The sequence below is a fragment of the Eleutherodactylus coqui genome, chromosome 1, assembly GCF_035609145.1.
Source record: "Eleutherodactylus coqui strain aEleCoq1 chromosome 1, aEleCoq1.hap1, whole genome shotgun sequence".
Classification (NCBI taxonomy): Eukaryota; Metazoa; Chordata; class Amphibia; order Anura; family Eleutherodactylidae; genus Eleutherodactylus; species Eleutherodactylus coqui.
The window spans coordinates 387,837,105-387,859,864 of record NC_089837.1 but is presented as its reverse complement, the minus strand read 5'-3'; the positions used below and the strand labels follow the sequence as shown (position 1 = coordinate 387,859,864).

The window sequence follows — 22,760 nt, the reverse complement described above, 5'->3', positions numbered from 1 at the left end:
GCAGACCGGAGCCTGCGGCGGGTGAATGACGCTTCTGTGCAGGGCTCTCAGAGCCCCGCACAGAAATAGAACATGCTGCGGTTTGTTTGCCGCACGAGATTTCGCGCGGCCAAACTGCGGCCGTCTGCATAGGATTGCGTTTGTTAACGCAATCCTATGCAGGCTTTCAGCGGCGGAAATCCCGCCGTGGAATTTCCACTCGTGTGCAGGTGCCCTAAGAGGAAAGAGTCTGTATCACTGTCACCTGTTATAGCTGTAACTGTTCTCTACTTTCTACAAGAGAACAGTCCTAGTGTAAAGTGAATCATCATATGGTCAAATATTGTGGCTGCACTCAACTGCACTTTGATAGTTTTAACAGTTGCAGTCTTTTTCTCCTTCTACAACTAATTTTATCTGTCAGTTCATCTTCATTTTCAGAGACAAACTGAAACATCACCCCCTTCACCTCCTTATAGAATTAACTACTGTTTTTGGACCAAATAAACGTGCATACAATATCACTAAACTCTCATGTCTATGGCTGTATTGGTAAAACGCTGCGGGTCAACTTCTGCCGCTGTCCCTGGCTCTACACTGCTGTTTTGAGCTATCAGCAGCCGGGGATTTAAAATCCCCACCTGCTAGTAGCTCTGATTGTGATTGGCTGAAGTGCTCAGCCAATCACAATTGGAGCTATCACCAGGTGGGGATTTTAAATCCCTGGCTGCTGATAGCTGAGAGCTACAGAGTCGGGGATAGCGGCAAAAGTCGAGGCTGAGCCCCGGCAGGTGAGTATAATTTTTTTTTTTGGACACTATTTTAAAGGGCTTTTCAGGGAAGGGTTTACGAAGCACTTCCCTGAAAAGCCATTGTCAGCTGCCGGGGCTCAGCAGCGACTTCTGCACCTGTCCCTGGCTCTGTAGCTCTGTTGAGCTATCAGCAGCCGGGGATTTAAAATCCCCGCCTGCTGGTAGCTCGGATTGTGATTGGCTGAAGCACTCAGCCAATCACAATTAGAGCTACCAGCAGGTGGGGATTTTAAATCCCCGGCTGCTGATAGCTCTGAACCACAGAGCTGGGGACAGCTGCAGAAGTCGCGGCTGAGCCCCGGCAGGTGAGTAATTTTTATTATTATTTTTTTCACTATTTTAAAAGGCTTGTCAAAGAAGGGCTTATGAAGCCCTTCCCTGAAAAGCCGTTGACGGCTGCCAGGGCTCAGCGGCGACTTCTGCCGCTGTCCCCGGCTCTATAGCGCTGCTGAGCTATAATCCCCACCTGCTGGAAGCTCTGATTGTGATTGGCTGAACTGCTCAGCCAATTACAATCAGAGCTACCAGCAGGTGGGGATTTTAAATCCCTGGCTGCTGATAGCTCAGTACTACAGAGTCGGGGATAGCGGCAGAAGTCGCCGCTGAGCCCCGGCAGGTAAGCATAGATTTTTTTTTTGTCACACCATATTAAAAGGCTTTTCAGGGAAGGGCTTGTGAAGCCCTTCCCTGAAAAGCCATTGACAGCTGCCGGGGCTCAGCGGCGACTTCTGTCGCTGCCCCCGGCTCTGCACTGCTGTTTTGAGCTATCAGCAGCCGGGGATTTAAAATCCCAACCTGCTAGTAGCTCTGATTGTGATTGGCTGAAGTGCTTCAGCCAATCACAATCAGAGATACAAGCAGGCGGGGATTTTAAATCCCCAGCTGCTGATAGTTCAGAACTACAGAGTCGGGGACAGCTGCAGAAGCTGAAGCTGAGCCCCGGCAGGTGAGTATTTTTTTTTTTTAACACTATTTAAAAGGCTTTTCAGGGAAGAGCTTATGAAGCCCTTCCCTGAAAAGCCATTGACGGCTGCCAGGGCTCAGCGGCAACTTCTGCCGCTGTCCCCGACTCTGCACTGCTGTTTTGAGCTATCAGCAGCCGGGGATTTAAAATCTCCACCTGCTAGTAGCTCTGATTGTGATTGGCTGAAGTGCTTCAGCCAATCACAATCAGAGCTACCAGCAGGCGGGGATTTTAAATCCCCGGCTGCTGATAGTTCAGAACTACAGAGCCGAGGACAGCTGCAGAAGCTGAAGCTGAGCCCCGGCAGGTGAGTATTTTTTTTTTTTAACACTATTTAAAAGGCTTTTCAGGGAAGAGCTTATGAAGCCCTTCCCTGAAAAGCCATTGACGGCTGCCAGGGCTCAGCGGCAACTTCTGCCGCTGTCCCCGACTCTGCACTGCTGTTTTGAGCTATCAGCAGCCGGGGATTTAAAATCTCCACCTGCTAGTAGCTCTGATTGTGATTGGCTGAAGTGCTTCAGCCAATCACAATCAGAGCTACCAGCAGGCGGGGATTTTAAATCCCCGGCTGCTGATAGTTCAGAACTACAGAGCCGGGGATAGCAGCAGAAGCTGCAGCTGAGCCCCGGCAGGTGAGTATTTTTTTCTGGACACTATTTAACAGGCTTTTCAGGGAAGAGCTTATGAAGCCCTTCCCTGAAAAGCCATTGACTGGTGCCGGGGCTCAGCGGCAACTTCTGCCGCTGTCCCCGGCTCTGCAGTGCTGTTTGGAGCTATCAGCAGAAGTGCTTCAGCCAATCACAATCAGAGCTACCAGCGGGTGGGGATTTTAAAGCCCCAGCTGCTGATAGCTCATAACTACAGAGCCAGGGACAGCGCCAGAAGTCGCGGCTGAGCCCCGGCAGCTGAAGGGATGTGAGTATTTTTTTTTTTTATACACTTTTTAAAATGGCTTTTCAGGGAACGGCTGTCATGTGTGACAGCTGCGCTTGAGAATTGAAGAATTACTTTTGCTGCATCTGCCACAGATGTGGCAGATATACCAGCAGGGAATTCTGTTAACTAGCGGGGGTGAAGGAAACATCTGCCGCATGATGTGTTCTTCATGCCCTTGGGGGTCACGGCAGCGGCGGAGAGGTAAGTTTTTTTTTGCACTAAAATGTTTCTTTTTCAGGGAAGAACTTATATGTAAAGCTCTTCCCTGAAAACGAATGCAGAGGGCCGGCAGAGCATTGTTTTCAATGAAGCCGCTGGCAGCCGCGACTCCATTGACAACAAGCACGCAGCTGTGTTCACGCGTGTTTTTGCTCGTACCTAGGTGCGGACTTATGTCCACACCTAGGTACGCACAAAAACACGCTCGTGTGAACGCACCCTAAGGCCGGCATCAGCCAGGATTTGTATCCCAGTCTCCCATTTTAAAGGCAGCATTTTTAGCCACTATACTATCCAGCCATTCCCATATTACACAGACACATATACATGATGTCAGCTCAACAACACCCATACACAGCAATACACACCTTTACCTTCCATATCCTTTTTTTCCAGTAAGTAAAAATGGAATAAGATGTATACTGTACCACCCAGAGATGTAACCTTTATTGCTCATTTACTGTTATACATGTGGTCCAAGAATAAACTGTGAGCTCCTATCTATGAATAGATAACATTCTACAACCCAACACAAGACAGCAATCAGAGCAGTAACAGCCAGAAAAAGCAGCAGAGCTGGGCTGAGTTAAGGCCCATTTACACGAGCAGAAAATCACTCAAAGATCACTCAAACGACAGTTTCAGCAACAGCTTTGAGCGATTATTTTGCTTAAAAAATAATTGGTGGGGGGCGTGGCCTGCGACCAAGATGGCCGGTCGCACTTAGGTGTAGCTCCCCAGGGGATTTTTATTATCCTGTAACGATCCTGGCCTAAAGTACTCCACTTACCTCCCGGAGGCACCGACGGGACCTACTTACCCTGCTGCAGCAACGGAACAAGAAACAGCGGCGCCTCTGGGTTCCCGCTGGACGGCGGGAGACTCGGGACGGAGCGCGAGGTGACCACCTGCCAGCGCCCTGCTGGCATTCTCGGCCGCGACCCGGCGGCGCCGCGCGACAGAACCTCCGGGCGTATTTAGCCCCGACACACCAGAGGGACCGGCTCCCGGCACCTGAAGCCAGCGGTGCAGCGGCTCGGGACCATCGGCGGCGCAAGTGGCCGCGCTGCATCACATCGCTCGGCCCCCCCCCCCTCCCGCGAGCGGTGCAGACACACGCGCCCCCCGGAGGGGCCATCTCCCGGTCACCGCCAAGACACTTCAGCGGAGGCGCCCGAGACCTACTGGCCTGCTGCTGAGATCCTCCTGCAGCGTCCCGCTAACGGAGCCCTGGACGAACCCGCTCCCTGCAGGCCCTGAGCGCGTCACGGGCTGGCCGCCTTCTCCTGCCGGACGGGACCCTTTAGAGCGGCGGCACTCCGACCGGGGCTGCAGCGCTGCTGCATTGTACCGGCCTGCCCGCCGACATATAAGATCCGTGGCGGAGCTCATCCACCGCTGGGCCCCTGCTCTGAGGGACCACGAACTGTGAGTAAAGTCAGGGGGGGGGTCACTGCCCGGGAGATTGACATCCCATAAGCTGCGCCTGAGGAGGGGGTCGCCCAATACTGGGAGCACCCCCAGATAAGGCCCTTAGCAGGACACTCCATAAAGGAAAATAGAGACAGCACCGCAACCCCTCACAAACCCGTGCACCCGGGATAACCTCCGACAAGCGGCGCATGTGAAGGCAGCCGAAACAACAAGCCCATTAAATCATCTATCTGTTTGGGACCCAAGGGCTATTCCCCAGGAGCCACTACAGGACCCACATTAAATCCCTGAGGCCTAGTCCTCACGCCTTCTCCAAGTACCATCTCCTGCTAGACCGACTGGTCTGCAGTCCAGGCCCTTACATAACGTTCAAGGGCCCACATTCCCAACGGCCGGTTGTGTCCAGCTAACACCGCTGAGCGCTTCAAGACACCCAGCTCCACTAACAACACGAGCAGGGCCTTTCTTCAGCTTTATACATTCTCTCTCAATAACATCGCGGAGATATACTCCGACAGCTCCAATCATCCTCCCCGCTTAATATTTGTTCAACATGAGTACCCGAGCCAAGGGTGGCACTGCGGCCGAAAAACTTAAAGAATTCTCTAGGACAGAGACACCTGAACACACACCACGGCCTGCACGTACCACCCAGGCGAGAGAGAGCGAGACAGACCCGGAACCCACTATGCGGCAACTTCTTGAAGCCATTAATATCTGCAAATCCTCCCTCACGGGCAAAATAGACGAAATCAAAGCAGATGTCTCCCTGCTAAGACAGGACTTACAAAACATGCGAGGCAGAATGAGTGAGATGGAAGACCGCGTTTCCAGTATTGAAGACTCCCTGAAACCACTCCCGGCAGCAATACACAAAGTTACCAAACAATCAGAATTTTGCCAGTCCAAGATGGATGACTTGGAAAATCGCCTCCGCCGTAACAACCTACGGATAATCGGCTTGCCGGAGCGAGCAGAAGGCTCCCATCCGGAGTCTTTCACGGAGAACTGGCTAAAGTCTATACTGGGGAACGACATTTTCTCAGCCTCCTTCACCGTAGAGAGAGCCCATCGTGTCCCGACTAGACCTCCACCCCCGGGTGCCCCCCCGCGCCCCTTTCTGGCAAGGATTCTAAATTGCAGAGACTGTGACACCGCACTGCGTCAAGCCAGACTTAAAGGCCCACTTAAATACAACAATTCGCTGATCTCCATTTTTCCTGATTTTTCCGCGGATTTACAGAAGCAGAGAGCCACCTTCATAGAGGTCAAGAAAAAATTCAAGGACAGGAATATCCCTTACTCCATGGCCTACCCAGCCCGCCTGCGCATTGTAGCGGACGGGAAAGCCCTCTTCATGCAATCACCAGCCGAAGCCATGGAATGGCTCCAGATGCATCCTACACCATCCGAGGACGCTGGATCCTGAACACGCCGTAGCTATATTCTAAATCTTATTTGTAATGTTACTCTGTAATTCCCCTGGCCTACTGGGAACAATGGGCAATTAATATTCAATAAGCCCCTCATTGGGACCTCAAGACACAAAACCTACTAGTCTCAGTCGAGGCCACCACTTCCCTTAAGGCCACAGGAATTTCCCCTATTGGCAACAACCGTTACTCTCTTGATAGAGCGTAACTTTAAGATTTCCTCTTGACATTTCCGTTATAATTGTTAAACGGAATGTTACATGTTGACTGTTTATGTGATTATAGTTCAGTTCTTGTTAAATCCCCGGAGAGTCCGTGCCGGTGCTACTATCCCATTAATACACGCAAATTGCCGCCGCTCTTAAACGCCCTACCCGTGAACTACCGGGTCTTTTTACCACTTAAATGGCGTTAACATGTTTTAGTTGGAATGTGAGAGGTTTGGGTACCACCGCCAAGCGCAAGGCTGTGTTTTCATGCATCAAACAATTTAATCCTCACATTGTATGTTTACAGGAAACTCACCTCACCTCAGAAAAGGCCGAACTACTCAAAAAACCGTGGGTCCAATGGGTAAGCCACTCCTATCACACCTCCTCCTCCAGGGGAGTTTCACTCCTTATTCACAAAGCAGTAAGATGGAACCCAATTATCACCCGTAGAGACCCTGAAGGGAGGTTCATTTTTACATATGCTGAAATAGACTCTAAACCCTATACCATCTTATGTATATACAACCCACCCCATAACAACCAATATCCCGTACAAGCGGCCATCGCGTTTGCCCACCAATATCCCCTAGCAAGCGTCATCTGTATGGGGGACTTTAACCAAGTAATGGATCTAAATATAGATAGGTTCCATACACCATCCACAGCCCCTACCACTGCTAAATCCTCTCTGCAACAGCTTACTGACAGCGTAGGATGGGTGGATTTCTGGCGCATCAGTCACCCCACTACCCAGGAATACACCTGCCATTCCCAGGGACATAACACCCTGTCCAGAATCGACTACATATTCGGCTCCCCATCTCTAGCAATCTATCTCTCCAATATAACACACTGCCCACGGGGCGTCTCGGACCATTGCCCGATTCTATTAACCTTAAAATTCCCCCAAAATAAAATCATCCCCAACTGGAAAATACATCCATTCTGGCTTAAACTTATTGATACCGACGACCAAACACCCGCCCACATATCAACCTTTCTAGACGTCCACAACAACAACACCCACTATGCCCTGAAATGGGATACCCTCAAGGCTTACCTCAGAGGCTGTCTTAAATCCACCATCACTCACATTAAAAAATCCACATCCCAGTCTGACCGCGACATTGAGGCCCGGGCTACGGAGGCGGAAAAACTATACATCTCCGACCCTACAGACTCCAACAAAGTGGCATGGCTCGGCATGTCCCGCCTGCATAAAATCCAAATCCATGAAAAAACCAAACGTAAATTATTCTTCACCAAACAATATTACTTCGAACTGGGGAACCAATCCAGCCATCTTCTGGCTAATCTCATCAGGCGGGAGAGCCACTCTAATACTATCCTCAAAATTCAAAACACACAAGGCGAGACGCTCACCGATGCCCAGTCCATCACAGAACGATTTAGAGAATTCTATGCCAATCTCTACAGCTCCTCTACTAACAAAACCACTTCAGACACCCTCAACTACCTCCAGGATCTGATATTCCCAACACTCGAGGCCGAACAGATAGCGCTTCTAGAAGCCCCTATTTCCCTAGAGGAGGTTCAGCAAACCATCCAAGATATGGCATTGAATAAATCCCCAGGCCCAGATGGCCTCCCCATTGAAGTATACCAAAAATATAGTGAACACCTCACCCCACTACTGCACGAAACACTACTTCAAGCCCAAATAGGTAACTCCCTTCCCCCCTCATTTTATAAAGCCACCATAATCGTCTTACTAAAGCCCAATAAAAACCCGTTGGACTGTAGCTCCTATCGACCCATTTCGCTAGTCAACGCAGACTACAAAATCCTAACCAAAGTCCTAGCAACCAGATTAAACCAAGTCATCCTTTCTATTATACATCCAGACCAGACCGGCTTCATGCCAGGGAAATCCACAACGATCAATATAAGAAAAGTCCAAACCGCCATTCAGATTGGTACCAAATTTAATATGCCCTGGGCCCTCGCATCACTGGACATGATGAAAGCCTTCGACTCCCTGGAGTGGAGCTTTCTAGAGGTATGCCTTCTTCGCTTCGGTTTTGGTCCCCAGTTCATACACTGGATCAAAATAATATACAAATCCCCAAGCGCCAATGTAACTGTAAACGGTATTCCATCAGCCGACTTCTCATTGACCAGGGGCACCCGCCAGGGCTGCCCACTATCCCCGGCTTTATTCGCCATAGCCATAGAGGCGCTGGCGATCCGTTTGAGAGCCACTCCGGCCGTAACCGGAATCAAGTGGGGAGGCCTGGAGAGCAAGGTGGGCCTTTACGCGGATGATACGATCCTGTTCTTGTCAAATCCAGAAACCTCCTTCCCCCAGGCCCTACAACACATTGATAAATTTGCCCAGTACTCAGGCCTACAAGTAAATTGGTCCAAATCCACGATCCTATACATGGACCATAACCCTGTGACAGACCCCTCAGTAGCTAGATATGGCCTGGCGGTGGTATCAACGTTCAAATACCTAGGGATAAACATAACCCGAAACCACAATAGAGCCCTAGAAGAAAATATTAACCCTCTATTTGAGACCATAAGACACAAACTTAAACAATGGTCCAAGTTGCCCCTATCAGTTGCAGGTCGCATAAACCTAGTCAAAATGGCTATACAACCGAAATGTTTATATATACTACAGCACATGCCTATGATCGTCCCCAAACGGTATTTCCAATCCCTAAACTCCCACATCTCCTCATTTATATGGGGCTCATCGAGACCCAAACTAAGTTTAATGTCATTACAGAGACCCAAAAATCAGGCGGGTATGTCCCTCCCAGACCTCAGATTATATTATCTAGCTGGTCAACTCCGCAATATTCGTCCATGGTTCCAAAACACAGTAAAACCCATCACAGATCAATACCTGGAACATCAAGTGAAAGGCAACAATCTGTTGGTGTACTTGGAGTTCCCCGAATGTTCAAACCCCTCAGATTTATTACCACTCCACAGATTGGCGCTGAGTGTGTGGAGAGAGACAAAATCTATCCAGAGGTTTGACGATACAGTATCCGATCTTCCTCTCTGGGATAACCCAGGCCTGACGGCTCTGCAGACAGTCCCAGACCCCCAATACTGGAGGAATTTGGGGGTCACCTCACTCAAAGATATATACAAGGACGGTGTATTCCCTACATTCACTCAACTGCGCGATCTGTTACAATCCCCGCACCTCCAACTGTTCAGGTTTTTTCAACTTAGGCACGCACTGACCACCCAGTTTCCCCCCAACTCTACTCAGATATCCAACTTCCCTACCATCGGAATCCTTAAATCCCAAGGACCCAGGGGCTTGATCTCGGCACTTTATACACACTTACTTTCAGCCAAAATAAACCTCCACCCACTTCCAGTCTTTAATAAATGGGCGCTCTCCATCCCTTCTCTCACAACTGATGATTGGACAGACATCATGGAATCCCATTTGTCTGTCTCGCCCGCCGTGAATAATAAATTGATTCAACTTTATATAATCCATCAAGCTTATCTCACCCCTAACCGACTATACCAAATGGGTAACGCCCCATCAAATTCATGCCACAGATGCCATCAACCTGGGGCGAACTTCTGGCACTTAATTTGGGACTGTCCACCAGTAAACAATTTCTGGTCCGACATTGCAGCCTTTACAAACGCACTTTTACTACCTCCATTTAACATATCAATGGATCCCAAAGTAATTCTATTCGGCTTACTGCCGGAAGATCAATGGCCCAAATACACACGCATCTTCCTCAAGAAAATACTGTTTCTGGCCCGCAAAGTGGTGGTACTGCACTGGATGGCTGCAGACCCACCCCTATTATCACAATGGATAAAACTAATAAACGATGTCACTCCATATGAAAAAATCATCTATAAGAATAGAGAATGCCCGGGAAGGTTTCAGGAGATTTGGGGCCTCTGGCTCATCAACCGACAAACTTTATCATCATTGTGAGTTCTATCCGGGCTCCCACCCCTTCCCTCCCTCTTGGGGATCTCATATTTCCCTCATCTCTCCCTACATCCCACCCGCATCTTTAATGCATTTCCCATTTTTCTGCCAGGTACTGAGCGGCTGCCCGGCACGGGCTCTCCGACACTCTCTCCCCCCTTTTTTACTGTTGTTCAACTGTTTGACTCGAAACTAAGCAAAACAAAACAAAAAGCATTGTTTCTCCCCCTTTTTTTATTGACCAATTTGTACAGGTGCAGTTCAGCATTAAATGTACTTTTACGTATATATACGATATTTGTACAGATACAATCAATGTCATGTATAATATTTTCTTCATGCAAATATGCTATGTACCGTGATTCTGTATTTTGTTAAATAAAACAAAGTAAAAAAAAAAAAAAATTGGTATTCAAGTAGCTTCTCAGCTACTTAAATGCCAATTATGTATGTTAATGAAGCCTATTATCTGTGCTCAGATCCTTTGTTCTCCATGATTTTAACAATCAGCGAAAAGAGCCCGAAATGCGGGTGTCCCGCGCCCATTTACATGCACCGATTATCGCTAAAACGATCGCCAATGAGTAAAGTTTTAGCGATAATCGTCCAGTGTAAATGGGCCTCTAGTGAGCATGCACTGTGCCCTCTTCTGAGGTTACAGGTGTGCCTGCTCCTGACTACCCGCCCAGTTCATAAATATTCATGTGGCTGCAACCATCAGATGGTCAGGACAGGAAGGCAGGAGTTTCCGATCAGAATCATTACATCAGAGGAAGTCTCAAAATCAGGACAGCAAGGATCACGTGACGCACCCTGATTGAGGCACAGGTACTCATTTAAAGTAAATGAAAGGCTAGCTGTGTAAAAGATTAGAGTTTGCAAAGTCCTGGAATACCCCTTTAATTACCCTTTTCCCCCCTACAAGGGGACTAGAAATTACACTAGTTTGAGCACTTCCAACAGAAAGCTGTGTTAATGAGCTGCCCTTCTACTTATCTCATGGGTACAATTAGAGTATCCCCAAGATCCTTAGGATGTGCACTCTATATATCTGTCACACAATGATAATTAGCACTCTTCTGTGAATGTCATATAGCATTAAAAGGTTGAAGGGGTTTTATATAATTCCTATAGAGCTTTATGAAGTGACAACACGTGTGTCTGACTGCTGTTCTCCAACAACTCCTAGATGGAGTTGGGGCGATCTGGTGTCTAATGTCCCTATCTGAGGTACCCCTTGGATTATTAGATTTCCTTGTCTAGTCACAAATGAATTATGAAATGAATATCCATACCTTGTCTCTCTCATCTGCATCATACTTATCAGGAAAATTGGGCTTGTTTGTATTGTCTTCTTCTATTTCTCTTTCCTCCAGATAAAATTGCCATTTAGCTTCAAAGTAGAACCAATGCTCTTGGTATTCTATAGAAGAGAGAATCAATTATATAAATGTGATTGGAGGACTAATTAATGCTATGGTAGTTTTCATAATAGATATGAACAGTTCTGGATGAAGAGGCAAGAAGGATTACCAATAGAGATGAGCGAGCGTACTCGGAAAAGCACTACTCGCTCGAGTAATTTGCTTTATCCGAGTATTGCTGTGCTCGGGTCTGAAGATTCAGGTGCCGGCATGGAGCGGGGAGCTGCAGGGGAGAGCTGGGAGGAACGGAGGGGAGATCTTTCTCTCCCTCTCTCCCGCCCGCTCTCCCCTGCTCCCCGCTGCGACTCACCTGTCAGCCGCAGCGGCACCCGAATCTTCAGACCCGAGCACAGCGACACTCAGATAAAGCACATTACTCGAGCGAGTAGTGCTTTTCCGAGTACGCTCGCTCATCTCTAATTACCAACTATATTACATATGTTTCCTGCTTCAGAACAATTATCAAGAAAAAGGAGGAGAAACTTATTTATTATATTAGGCAGTTGCATTATTGGGAAGTTTCTAATTTTCTTATATAATGAGATACCAGTCTAGTTAGTGTAGACAGCAGAAGGGCTGACATGTTGGCCATAGGACATCACAGCACAAAAATTCCATCTCCTGTCCCTTTAAAGGGGTATTCCGATTATTAAAAGTGAAAGCTAACTGTTTCACAAGGTGATAACGCGTAGTGGCCCAGAGTTGGGCACTACAAAAGTAAATGTGGTCACTTTTAAATATGTGTATATGTCTTTAAAAAGGTTTAATTCCTGTTGGTAACTAACTGAAGAATCTGCCTGATAATCATCCTTGTATCTAATTGGCAGTTGTTCTATTTCTATTGAACACTCCACCACCCGACAAGAGTCCAGGGATTGGTAGGCAGAGCAGTCAGGAGATGGCAAAGCCTGTGATTGGAGGATCAGCTATCCGCAAGGGTTGGTGGTTTGATTTCTGTCAGAGCAGAGTTGGGAGTTGGAGTTGGGAGTTGAAGAGAGTGGAAGGAAATACAAGAGCAGAGGAGGAGAGAGAAAACTGTGCGGTGAGAAGGAGAAGGTGTGAGTACAAAAGGAGGATTGTGTAGAGGAGAAAGAACTCAAGAAAGATATTTTATATAAAAAGAATAGCGAGAGAAGAATTGATAGGCAAAAGAGACTAGAAAAGAGAGGAAGAAAAGGAGAGCTATATATACAAAACCAGAGAGCAAAGCGGAAGGGCAAAGTAATGTGTACAGATGTGTGTTCCTGTACTGGCCTTCGTAAAGCATACAGATGTAGTTCCTGTACTCACCTTGTCATGGAGTAATGTGTACAGATGTGGTTCCTGTACTTACCTATATTATCTACCTCCAAAGAGAAGTAATGCCAACTGTATGAATTTTATGTATTGAAGCCCTACCCACTGTTTATTTGTTATACGATTTCACTTAACCTCCTGGAGATCCCTTCTCACCAATTTACCATCAGCACTGAAGTACTATACCACCCTCCAGGGAAAGAGACTACATCTCCCATTTTATTTTAATATTTCCGTTCTTTACTATTTTGCCCAGAACAGGTTTAGGCTTGTATATGGGCTGGTATCACAAACTCATCAATTACCCTTTTACCACCATACCCTACCCGACTGGCGGGAAATCCTTAAACGCCATAGTAAGACTTTATATATATTTTATATTCTGTTGGCTGCCGCCGTTTGTGAGAGGAGCAGCAAGCCACTGCCACCACCATTATTATCACCAATACATCACATCCTGATGCGCATCACACATGTAATTTTGCAATATAATGTTATAACTTGTTTTCAGAGCTGCAGAGATGTTGCTTTCTGTGGTCTCCCTCCTGCTTAGTTCTGTAAGAATATCCAATGGTTACGACCTGTATATTTTACTGGTCAGGCATGCTCAGTGCCTTCAATTTCTGTAATAACAACACAGTTTGTACAGTCATAAATGCACACTCGTCACTATCTGGCAATGAAGCATTGAGGGAGATGTAGTATTTGTACTCCCTGGCGGCCATTTTAAAACACAATGTGGAATTCTGAAATTAGCTTGAAATCAGCAGGGGAGCAGGTTGGCAAAAAAGGCGTTGGAGTTCAGTTTGATGATTTATATGGATGTTTAGAATAATGACAATAGGTGGAAACGTTAGGGAAATATTGAAAACCTTGCCCCGTCTCCTGAATACCTCTTTAATAGCTTACAGCTGTTACAGGCCTGTAAACATTATCTGCAGTCTGTTTACAATTCTGGTTAGAAATGTCATGGGGAATTGGCATAATCATGGCTGAACGATGGATTTTAAGCTAACCTTAAAATTATTGTTCAGCCACAGAGTGAATGATGGTAGCCATCGTTTGAACAAATTTTGAGTGATAATCGTTGCATGTAAATGGGGCTTTAATGTTCTGCTCATCAAACATGGCTGGAGGAATTAAAATATTCAAATGAGCTGCTTTACTTTGTTTGCACATTAACAAGAAACATTGGGCTTCATTTATCAAAACTGTCTATTAGAAAACAAGGTCTTATTGTCCACAGCAACCAATCACAGGACAGCTTTCATTTTGGAAATTGGTATGGAAAAAAGTAAAGCTGCACCTTGGTTGCTGTGGGCAGGAAGGCCAGTTTTATAGTTAGATAGTTTTGATAAATCTCTGCTATAGTCTCAAACAATTAAGGCTGGTCTCACATGGCCGTGGTGTCATTGTGCGTTGCGATTCATGCGCAGAACATAATAGCCCATTGATTTGTATACTTGTACACTTTTTCATGTGTATTACTCCCGGAATTCACTATCTTGGCAGCATGCCGCAAGTACACGCGTCATTGCATACTTGCTCTGTGCTCGTGTGCAAGAGAAACGTGCACGGAATGCCAGCACACGCGTTCGTGTCAGCCCGGATGACCTAAAATCTTATGAAATGCTACAGTAGTGAAATCCATCATTTGTGTACAGAATACAGCAGAGAACACTGTAAATATTTTGAGGTCATGTTACAATCAACCTAAATGATTTTCAATTGAACCAACCATGCACTATGACTCCACTTCTACATTGTGATGCCATGTTCCTGTAATTGGCAATAATTTTATTAGCTAAAAGCACAGATCTCATTGCAAGTTATACTAGTTTATGATGGGAAAAAAACACTCTTATCTACTGTTACATGTGATTTAAAGGGGTTGGCATACAAAATGAAGATATTTCCTATCCACAGCTTGTTCTTCAAATGCTCAACCTTAAACATGCCCATATGTGCAAGATACAGGTATGCAAATAAGGAAGATGGAACAATACCTCTGCAGCGCCACTTATTGGATGGCAGCAATCCTGCAAGTCAATGTCCGACCCTTTATACAGGTGTTTATACAAAGATTGGGAATTGAAAACCAAGCCAGAATCCATATACAGACAGCTGTTTCGGGGTGAAATACAAACACAAAAAAAGCTATACCGTGTATGACCAACTGCATGAGTACGTGGTCATATGCAGTATATTACGTGGCCGGGCTCACAGCTGGATTCTGCTGCAGGCTTCCGCAAGCGGATTCCGCATACGGTTGTGTGAGCCTGGCCTTAGGCATGTGTGCTCAATGTCTTTTTTGTAGTCCCATGCCAAACAAGTGTCCTTTCGGCTTCTGCTGGGTAGTCTGCTGTTTTTTTTCATTACAATGTGCCACTGCAAAACAAACATTCTGTATATTTTTATTTTTTTACCACGGGGGGCCTTTGCGTGGTGTATACTGGTGTCTGGCATATAGTGGCATTTGTCACGGTTTGGCTTTCAGCTCATAGGCCACACTCTGATATGAACAGAGCTTCAGCTAACATGCTTCAGGTTATTTTAAACAGATCACAACCCCCATTAACAGTTTCACAAGGAAAAATAAATGTGATTGTTCTATCTTACCTGCCATGTGACGAATGGCTTTCTTACAGTATTCTTCAGCCATTGGAATGACCTTAAGCATATCTCTTCCCCACTGAACCAAAGGCTTTCCTTGTATTGCATAAGAGGCAAACAAGGCACTGCAGAGTGAGCCCAGGAATCCTGCATGGTTAAATGTATAGGGCCAATGAGTCATCAAGTACCAAGATACTGTATATCAGAATATTAATATCTATACACAGCTTTTATTTAAATACACAAATTGTCCTAACGCAACATGGCAAATATATAGGTAAAAGTACAAAAATGTCTATTTAAGGGTGCATTCACAGAGGTGACTGCAATACCAGTCAGTGAAACTCAGACCGATATCACACTCTTAAACTTGATTGTTCTTAGTAAGAGAAACCAAGTAATCGTGTAGATATGATACCTTTTGATGCCTAACAAAAATACATGATGTTACAGCAAGCTTTCGGACCTCACAGGATCCTTCCTCAGGCATATTGAAATAGATCTGGATGGGGCATATATACAAATGTACACACATGAAAGCCGTAGACATAGCAAGACTAATTTGCACTTAAAACAATACTGGACAAGATGAGCAGATAAGTAAATACTTAAAGGAGATGTCTCGAGGAAGTGGTGAATTTTTTTTTTTGCCCAGTCCCCCCCATTAAGCATACATTACTAAGCCCCCCTGTAAATGACTTTTCTAGCTGGTTTGTACTTACCGTTCCAGCGTTTCAGCAACTTATAAAAGTTTCCCCAAGATGGCCGCCGTCTCTTTTCCCTTCGCTTGCTGCAGCCCGACGTGCGCGCTCCCGAGACGCTGCCAGCTGTGTCTCCATGGCAACCAGACGCCCCGCAGCCGCCGACCGGACCCACCGCAGCCGCCGACCAGTCACCCACCGCCAGGCAGCAGGTAACCGGCGCTAGCCCCCGGCTCCCCAGCGCTACGCTCCCCAGCGCTACGCTCCCGGCTCCCCAGCGCTACGCTCCCGGCTCCCCAGCGCTAGACCCTCGGCCCAGGTGAAGGCCCCGGAGCCCAGCGCTAGGTTCCGGAGCTTAGCGCTAGGTTCCGGAGCCCAGCGCTAGGTTCCGGAGCCCAGCGCTGGGCTCCGGGGCCTTCACCTGTCAGTGAACATCACCCCCGACCCATCACTTACCTGGGCGGCTTCTTGGGACAGCTGGACACCTGGGCGGCTTCTCGGGACGGCAGCTCCAGTTTCTGCACCTTCCTCTAACAGAGGATGGTACAGAATGGCCGCTCCAGCGCGCTCCCGAGCAGTGACAGCTCGTCTGCGCATGCGCAGAAGAGCTGTAGCGGGGAGCACACTGAAGCGGCTCGTGCTGAAAGGAGAAGACCGGACTGCGCAAGCGCGTCTAAAAAAGCAAGCTGCCAGCGAATTTAGATGGAACCATGGAGACGGGGACGCCAGCAACGGAACAGGTAAGTGGAATAACATCTGTATGGCTCATATCTAATGCACGATGTACATTACAAAGTGCATTAATATGGCCATACGGAAGTGTATACCCCCACTTGATTTCGCGAGACAACCCCTTTAATTAGTCCCCTGGTAAGGAATGTGACAGTTTTATGATCTCTAAATTGGTGTGAGGGGGTCACATGCCTGTGTGTTATCTCTCCTTCAGACCTGCAAATAAGGAAGATGAAACAATACCTTTGCAGTGCATCTTTCTTAAGGCCCATTTTGACACAAAAATTATCGCTGAAAGGCAATCTTTGAAGCGATAATCGTTGTGTGCATTTACGCGTTCCGAGAACTGCTGCCTTCTCGGAGTGCTCAGCTGGTGTCCCGCTAAGCGCTCCGAGGGGGGTATACAGAAGACAGCTGGAGTGCTGTCTTCTATATACTCCTGCTGTGTTTACGGAGCGCTCAGCTGGTATACAGCTGAGTGCTCCAAGTGGGGTATGCAGAACACAGCTGGAGCGCTGTCTTCTGCATACTCCTGCTGTGCTCTCTGAGCAGGATACCAGCTGAAACAATAGTATCCTGCTGAGAACTCAGCACGCGGCACTGATAAAGCTCATTATTAACTTTCAGCTGAGTGAAAGTTAGCAATGAGCGATTAGTGCACGAACAGTGCACGATGGCCACACTTTTAGACACAATGATTATCAGCGAATTTTGAGTGATAATCGTTGTGTCTAAATGGGGTATTATTTGCAGGTCTGTCTAGGTCGTGCAAGTTTAAGGGAGAGTGGTGGGTGAAAGATGCGCCAAGTATACTGGACTTTTCTCTCAAAGACGTGTATTTATTATATAGCATATATAGAGTTACATATATTAGTCTGTTTAGTAAACAGGTGATAATCTATAAATATAAAGGCGAAAGCCCTCCCTGACTGCCTCACTGACTCGCCACAAATTTTTTAATTTCCCAGCGTCGTGCAAACATGAAATTTGGGACACCCATTCTTTAGGTCCTAAATAGGAAAAACAAAGGTGTCACAACTCAATTATTCAATGCTAAGTGCAAAAGTACGTGCACCCCTATGTAATGTACCAAATCTAATTCTGTTACTTCCCGATATCGTACAAACATGAAATTTGACACAACCAATTACTTAGGTCCTAAATAGGAAAAGTAAAGGGGTCACATTTTGATTATTTAGTGCTTATTTCAAAAGTAAGTTCACCCCTATGCAATGTACCTAATCTAATTCTCTAACTTCCCAATGTTATACTTGAAATTTGGCATGACCATTCCTTAGGTCTTAAATAGGAAAAGGAAAGGTGCCACAACTTAATTATTCAATGCTAATTGCAAAAGTAAGTGCACCCCTATGTTATGTAACTTCCCGCTGTCGTACAAACTTTCTTTAAATCCTAATCGAAAAAGTAAAGGGGTTGCAACTTCAATATTTAATTCTAAGCATAAAAAAACTGTACAAATCCGCAATACATGACATAGTTCTTTTTTCAAAAACTATAAAGCCTAGGAAAATTGCGTACCTTTACATGTATATAATGAGGAGAATCTAATGCTCCTCTATGTGTATATACTGTGGAGAATCTAACTGACCTCTCTGTGCATATACTGTGGAGAACCTACTTCACCTCTCTGTGTATATACTGAGGAGAATCTACCTCACCTCTCTATGTATATACTGAGGAGAATCTACCTCATCTCTATGTGTATATACTGTGGAGAACCTACTTCACCTCTCTGTGTATATACTGACAAGAATCTACATCACCTCTATGTGTATATACTGAAAAGAATCTACATCACCTCTATGTGTGTATACTGAGGAGAATCCAACTGACCTCTATGTGTATATACTGAGGACAATCTACCTCACCTCTATGTGTACTGTATATAGTGAGGACAATCTACCTCACCTCTATGTGTATATACTGAGGAGAATCTACCTCACCTCTATGTGTATATGGTGAGGAGAATCTACCTCACCTCTATGTGTATATACTGAGGAGAATCTACCTCGTCTTTATGTGTATATACTGAGGAAAATCTACCTCATCTTTATGTGTATATACTGAGGAGAATCTAACTCACCTCTATATGTATATACTGAGGAGAATCTATCTGACCTCTATGTGTATATACTGAGGAGAATCTAACTGACCTCTCTGTGCATATACTGTGGAGAACCTACTTCGCCTCTCTGTGTATATACTGAGGAGAATCTAACTGACCTCTCTGTGCATATACTGTGGAGAACCTACTTCGCCTCTCTGTGTATATACTGAGGAGAATCTACCTCACCTCTCTGTGTATATACTGAGGAGAATCTACCTCAACTCTATGTGTATATACTGTGGAGAACCTACTTCACCCCTCTGTGTATATACTGAAGAGAATCTACATCACCTCTATGTGTATATACTGAGGAGATTCTAACTGACCTCTATGTGTACATACTGAGGAGAATGTACCTCACCTCTATGTGTATATGGTGAGGAGAATCTACCTCATCTCTATGTGTATATACTGAGGAGAATCTACCTCGTCTTTATGTGTATATACTGAGGAGAATCTACCTCATCTTTATGTGCATATACTGAGGAGAATCTACCTCATCTTTATGTGTATATACTGAGGAGAATCTACCTCACCTCTATGTGTATATGCTGAGGAGAAGCTACCTCACCCCTATGTGTATATACTGAGGAGAATATAACTGACCTCTATGTGTATATACTGAGGAGAATATACTGAAAGGCTGTAAAGTACATAAGGAAGTGGCCATGGACTGCCGGGATGTGTGGCTACTTGAGGTCTTAGAAGGTCAGGATAATTTAGCAACCAAGCCTTATAAACCAAACCTGTTATCAATAAATAATATTATGCCATCAAAATAACTCATACAAAACAGAATGTTCTCTTAGGATGCATCCATGCACAATGATAGATATAATGGGCAGAAGACCTAACACTGTTAATACCCTATTCCATGTAGGTATTAGTGTATCTTGACACCACCGGAAGCTAGGGGTTTGACAGGAGGAATGCCCCTCTCACACCCATAGCTCTCGATAGGGTCAAGGCACAAAATAGGGTCCTAGAAGGAGCAAAAGTGGATTACTGTGGAAAGCGGCGTAGTAGGTAGTAAATGAGCAGGCGTCCGGCTATGTTATGAGCTCTGCTCCCCCGCTGTTAAGGCAGTTGAGCGCCTGTCCACCGCCCTCCCAGCTGTCCTCCTCGTTTTGGTGTGTGGGGTTGGTGTCTAGATCTGTCATACCCCCCACCACGCCCCCGCCATTGCGCTGTACTACAGCGCGCTTACCACAGGTCACCGGCTGTCCCCCAGTCTCCCAGCTGTCGCCGTCATTCTGCTGTGTGCAGCCGCTGCCTCCAACTGTCAGTGCTCCTTACGCTGTGTGCAGGAAAACGAAGTTGGACCGTCGAGCGCGCCGCAGTTGTGCTGCTGTCGCCGTCTCCCCCTTAGTGGAACACCGTCGCTGTGCCCTCCCTCCAGCCAACCGCAATGTCATACACAGCTGCGGGATGGGGCTTGTGGCTTCAACGCCAAAGCCGTGTAATGACACTGTGCACTCCATAATGGACACCCCGCTCTGCGCTTCTACACAGAGCAGGGTGGCGCCTTCAGGGTCGGCAGAGGGTAAGGGGCTTTCATCTGCAGCGGAAGCAACTGTGCTACAGGCCGACCTGGATTGCTGCCACCACATTACTTTTGTGGGTTAGCAGGACCTGCAGCTAACACAGCTCCCCAGCCAATCAGGGACAGGGGGCGTCACCCCTCTGTCAATCTTGACTCCACCAGGAATTGCTGGTGGCGTCAAGATACACTAATACCTTTCATGTATACCTACCTACTTAGCAGGAAATCCACCCTGAGGGGGCCGATCCCGTACGCATACCTCCCTATGAGCCCCTAATGTGCCATTAATACAGTACCAGAGATTAAGATCTAGCAGGTAACACATATATCCCACTGATATTAATTAGACACTGCATGCAAATATATAAAATATTCTCCAAAAATGTCATAAACAAACAGATAGTGGCAGCAGACAAGTGAGATGAAATAATGACATTCCTTAATATAGACACAAGACATCCAGTTCTAAAAGGTTCAAAGTAAACGAGTTGCGCTTTTGTTAGTCAGATGCACATTGGCGGAAATTCCGCGGCGGTTAGATAATGCGATCCTATGCAGACACCCACGATTTGACCCCTTGAAAACTCTCATGGTAAACAAATCGCGGCATGTCCTATTTCTGTGTGAGCCTCTGGTGACGCGCCAGCTCGTCTGCGCATGCGCGGCTGTGTGGCAGCTGGTGCAGAGTGAGACATCGGAAGGAGGTGAGCGCCAGGTCACTGCACGGGCACGACTCTCATCCCGCTGCGAGAATTCTCACAGCGGGATCTGACCCAGCCATCTGCAGGAGGCCTACGTGTGTTCAGGAAGCCAGGGATCTATAACTGATAGCATACAGTTCGGACCTCACAAGAGCATCGGTGAGCGCTATTGTCACGTGAGTCCATACCAGGCTCTGCACTGGCTGTGCCTGGAATTGCAGCTTATTCCCATTTACTTGAATCAGGCCATGTGATCAATGACTGTGACGTCACAAGACTGAGAAGAGGCCTCTGCACTCACATGAGCGCCTCAGCCTTTTCACTCAGCTGATTGGCGCGGATCCTAGGAGCGAATCCCCACCGGTCTGATATGGATGACCTATCCTGAGAATAGAAAACTCCTTTAACTTAAATATTTTAAAGGTTGTTTACACATAGTTTGCATAGGAGCTGTAGAGACAAAACGGTAAGACATTTTTAATGAAGAACCATTGTAAAGTTGCTTCATTTCTATTGTAATATATATTGAGAGAATAAAAAAAAGTTTGTGAAGCGGACATAGTCTTCATTATGCTGCTATGCAATTCATATATTATTGGCTGCCATGTCTAGAAGTCTTGTTAGCAGCACAAGCTAACTTTTCAGCAGTTTATTTATTGACTGCCTGACTGTGTGATAATCTGTCTCACTCTGCATTTAGTGGATGATTTAATAAGCCAGGAGTTTTACTGAAGGAGATATCCTGCTACAACACTGTATTTTTATATGACTTGAAGTGTAGCATCCACCGGAGCTTCCAGAAAAAAAGCCTCAAAGATTCTTGATTATTACAATTTTCTGCTTGTAATACTATTTTGTTTTCAAGATTCACCTATGTTTAGGTTCCAAACTGTTAGTACATTTGTAGGGTTGTTTATAGATGTATGCAATCCCTTCAAGTACATTGTCCAAATGCAAGCTTTGGGAAAGGATTTTGGAATTTAACAGGTCAGGATCTGATCTCACAGCTCATCAACAGAGTCGTAATATGATCATGTGTACGGAGTCTGACTCAGAAAACAGCTTTGAGAAATCTCCCCGCTTGTGTACAGTTTCTCCCTGTCAGTAAATGTTTCTGTTTACATTATTGGGCTAAATACCTGTCCTTATCTAGCCCTGCTCATTTGCATGCAATTTTGAAAGGGTTGCTTCAATATGTAAGATATAGAAAAGATCTCTCTCCCTGGAGTAATGCAAATGGCCATAATACAGCTTCATACAAGCTTAGTGTTGGGTGAAGCCATGCAGCACCTACAGAAGTCTACAGGGCCAAATTGTACCTCCATATGCCTCTGACATAATATACCATATAATAGCATTCAGAGCAATAAGGATTGTTTGCGCCACTTTGCACAAATGGATTGCCCACCAAATTGAAGTCTACTGTAAATATAGTAGTAACAAGCTCATCATTAAAGAGGCAACTTCACAGACAACTTGATAACATTTCTATAAATGATAACTTGATGGCTTTATTTAACTATCCCCTATAAAGGCCCATTTACACTCACAGAAAATCTTTCAAACGACTGAAAGATTTAAAGATTTTGCAATCTACTTGCATAAAGTGTTAATGGCCATTAACACTTTATCATTTTCATTTGCATGTAAAAGGGCCTCCATGAGCTGTTTGCGGAGCCCA

The 22,760-nt window shown here is 46.0% G+C and overlaps 1 protein-coding gene across 1 annotated transcript in view; it reads right to left on the bottom strand.

Annotated features, from left to right (window-relative positions):
* Window positions 1-22,760, bottom strand: part of ADPRHL1 (ADP-ribosylhydrolase like 1) — a 60,442-nt gene that overhangs the window by 6,262 nt on the left and 31,420 nt on the right. Inside the window, exons 4-5 of the mRNA XM_066579675.1 lie at window positions 15,281-15,421; window positions 11,237-11,364 (exon numbers count right to left, since the gene is read on the bottom strand). Of these exons, the coding sequence (XP_066435772.1) occupies window positions 11,237-11,364; window positions 15,281-15,421 (269 nt within the window). The remainder of the gene's footprint in view (window positions 1-11,236; window positions 11,365-15,280; window positions 15,422-22,760) is intronic.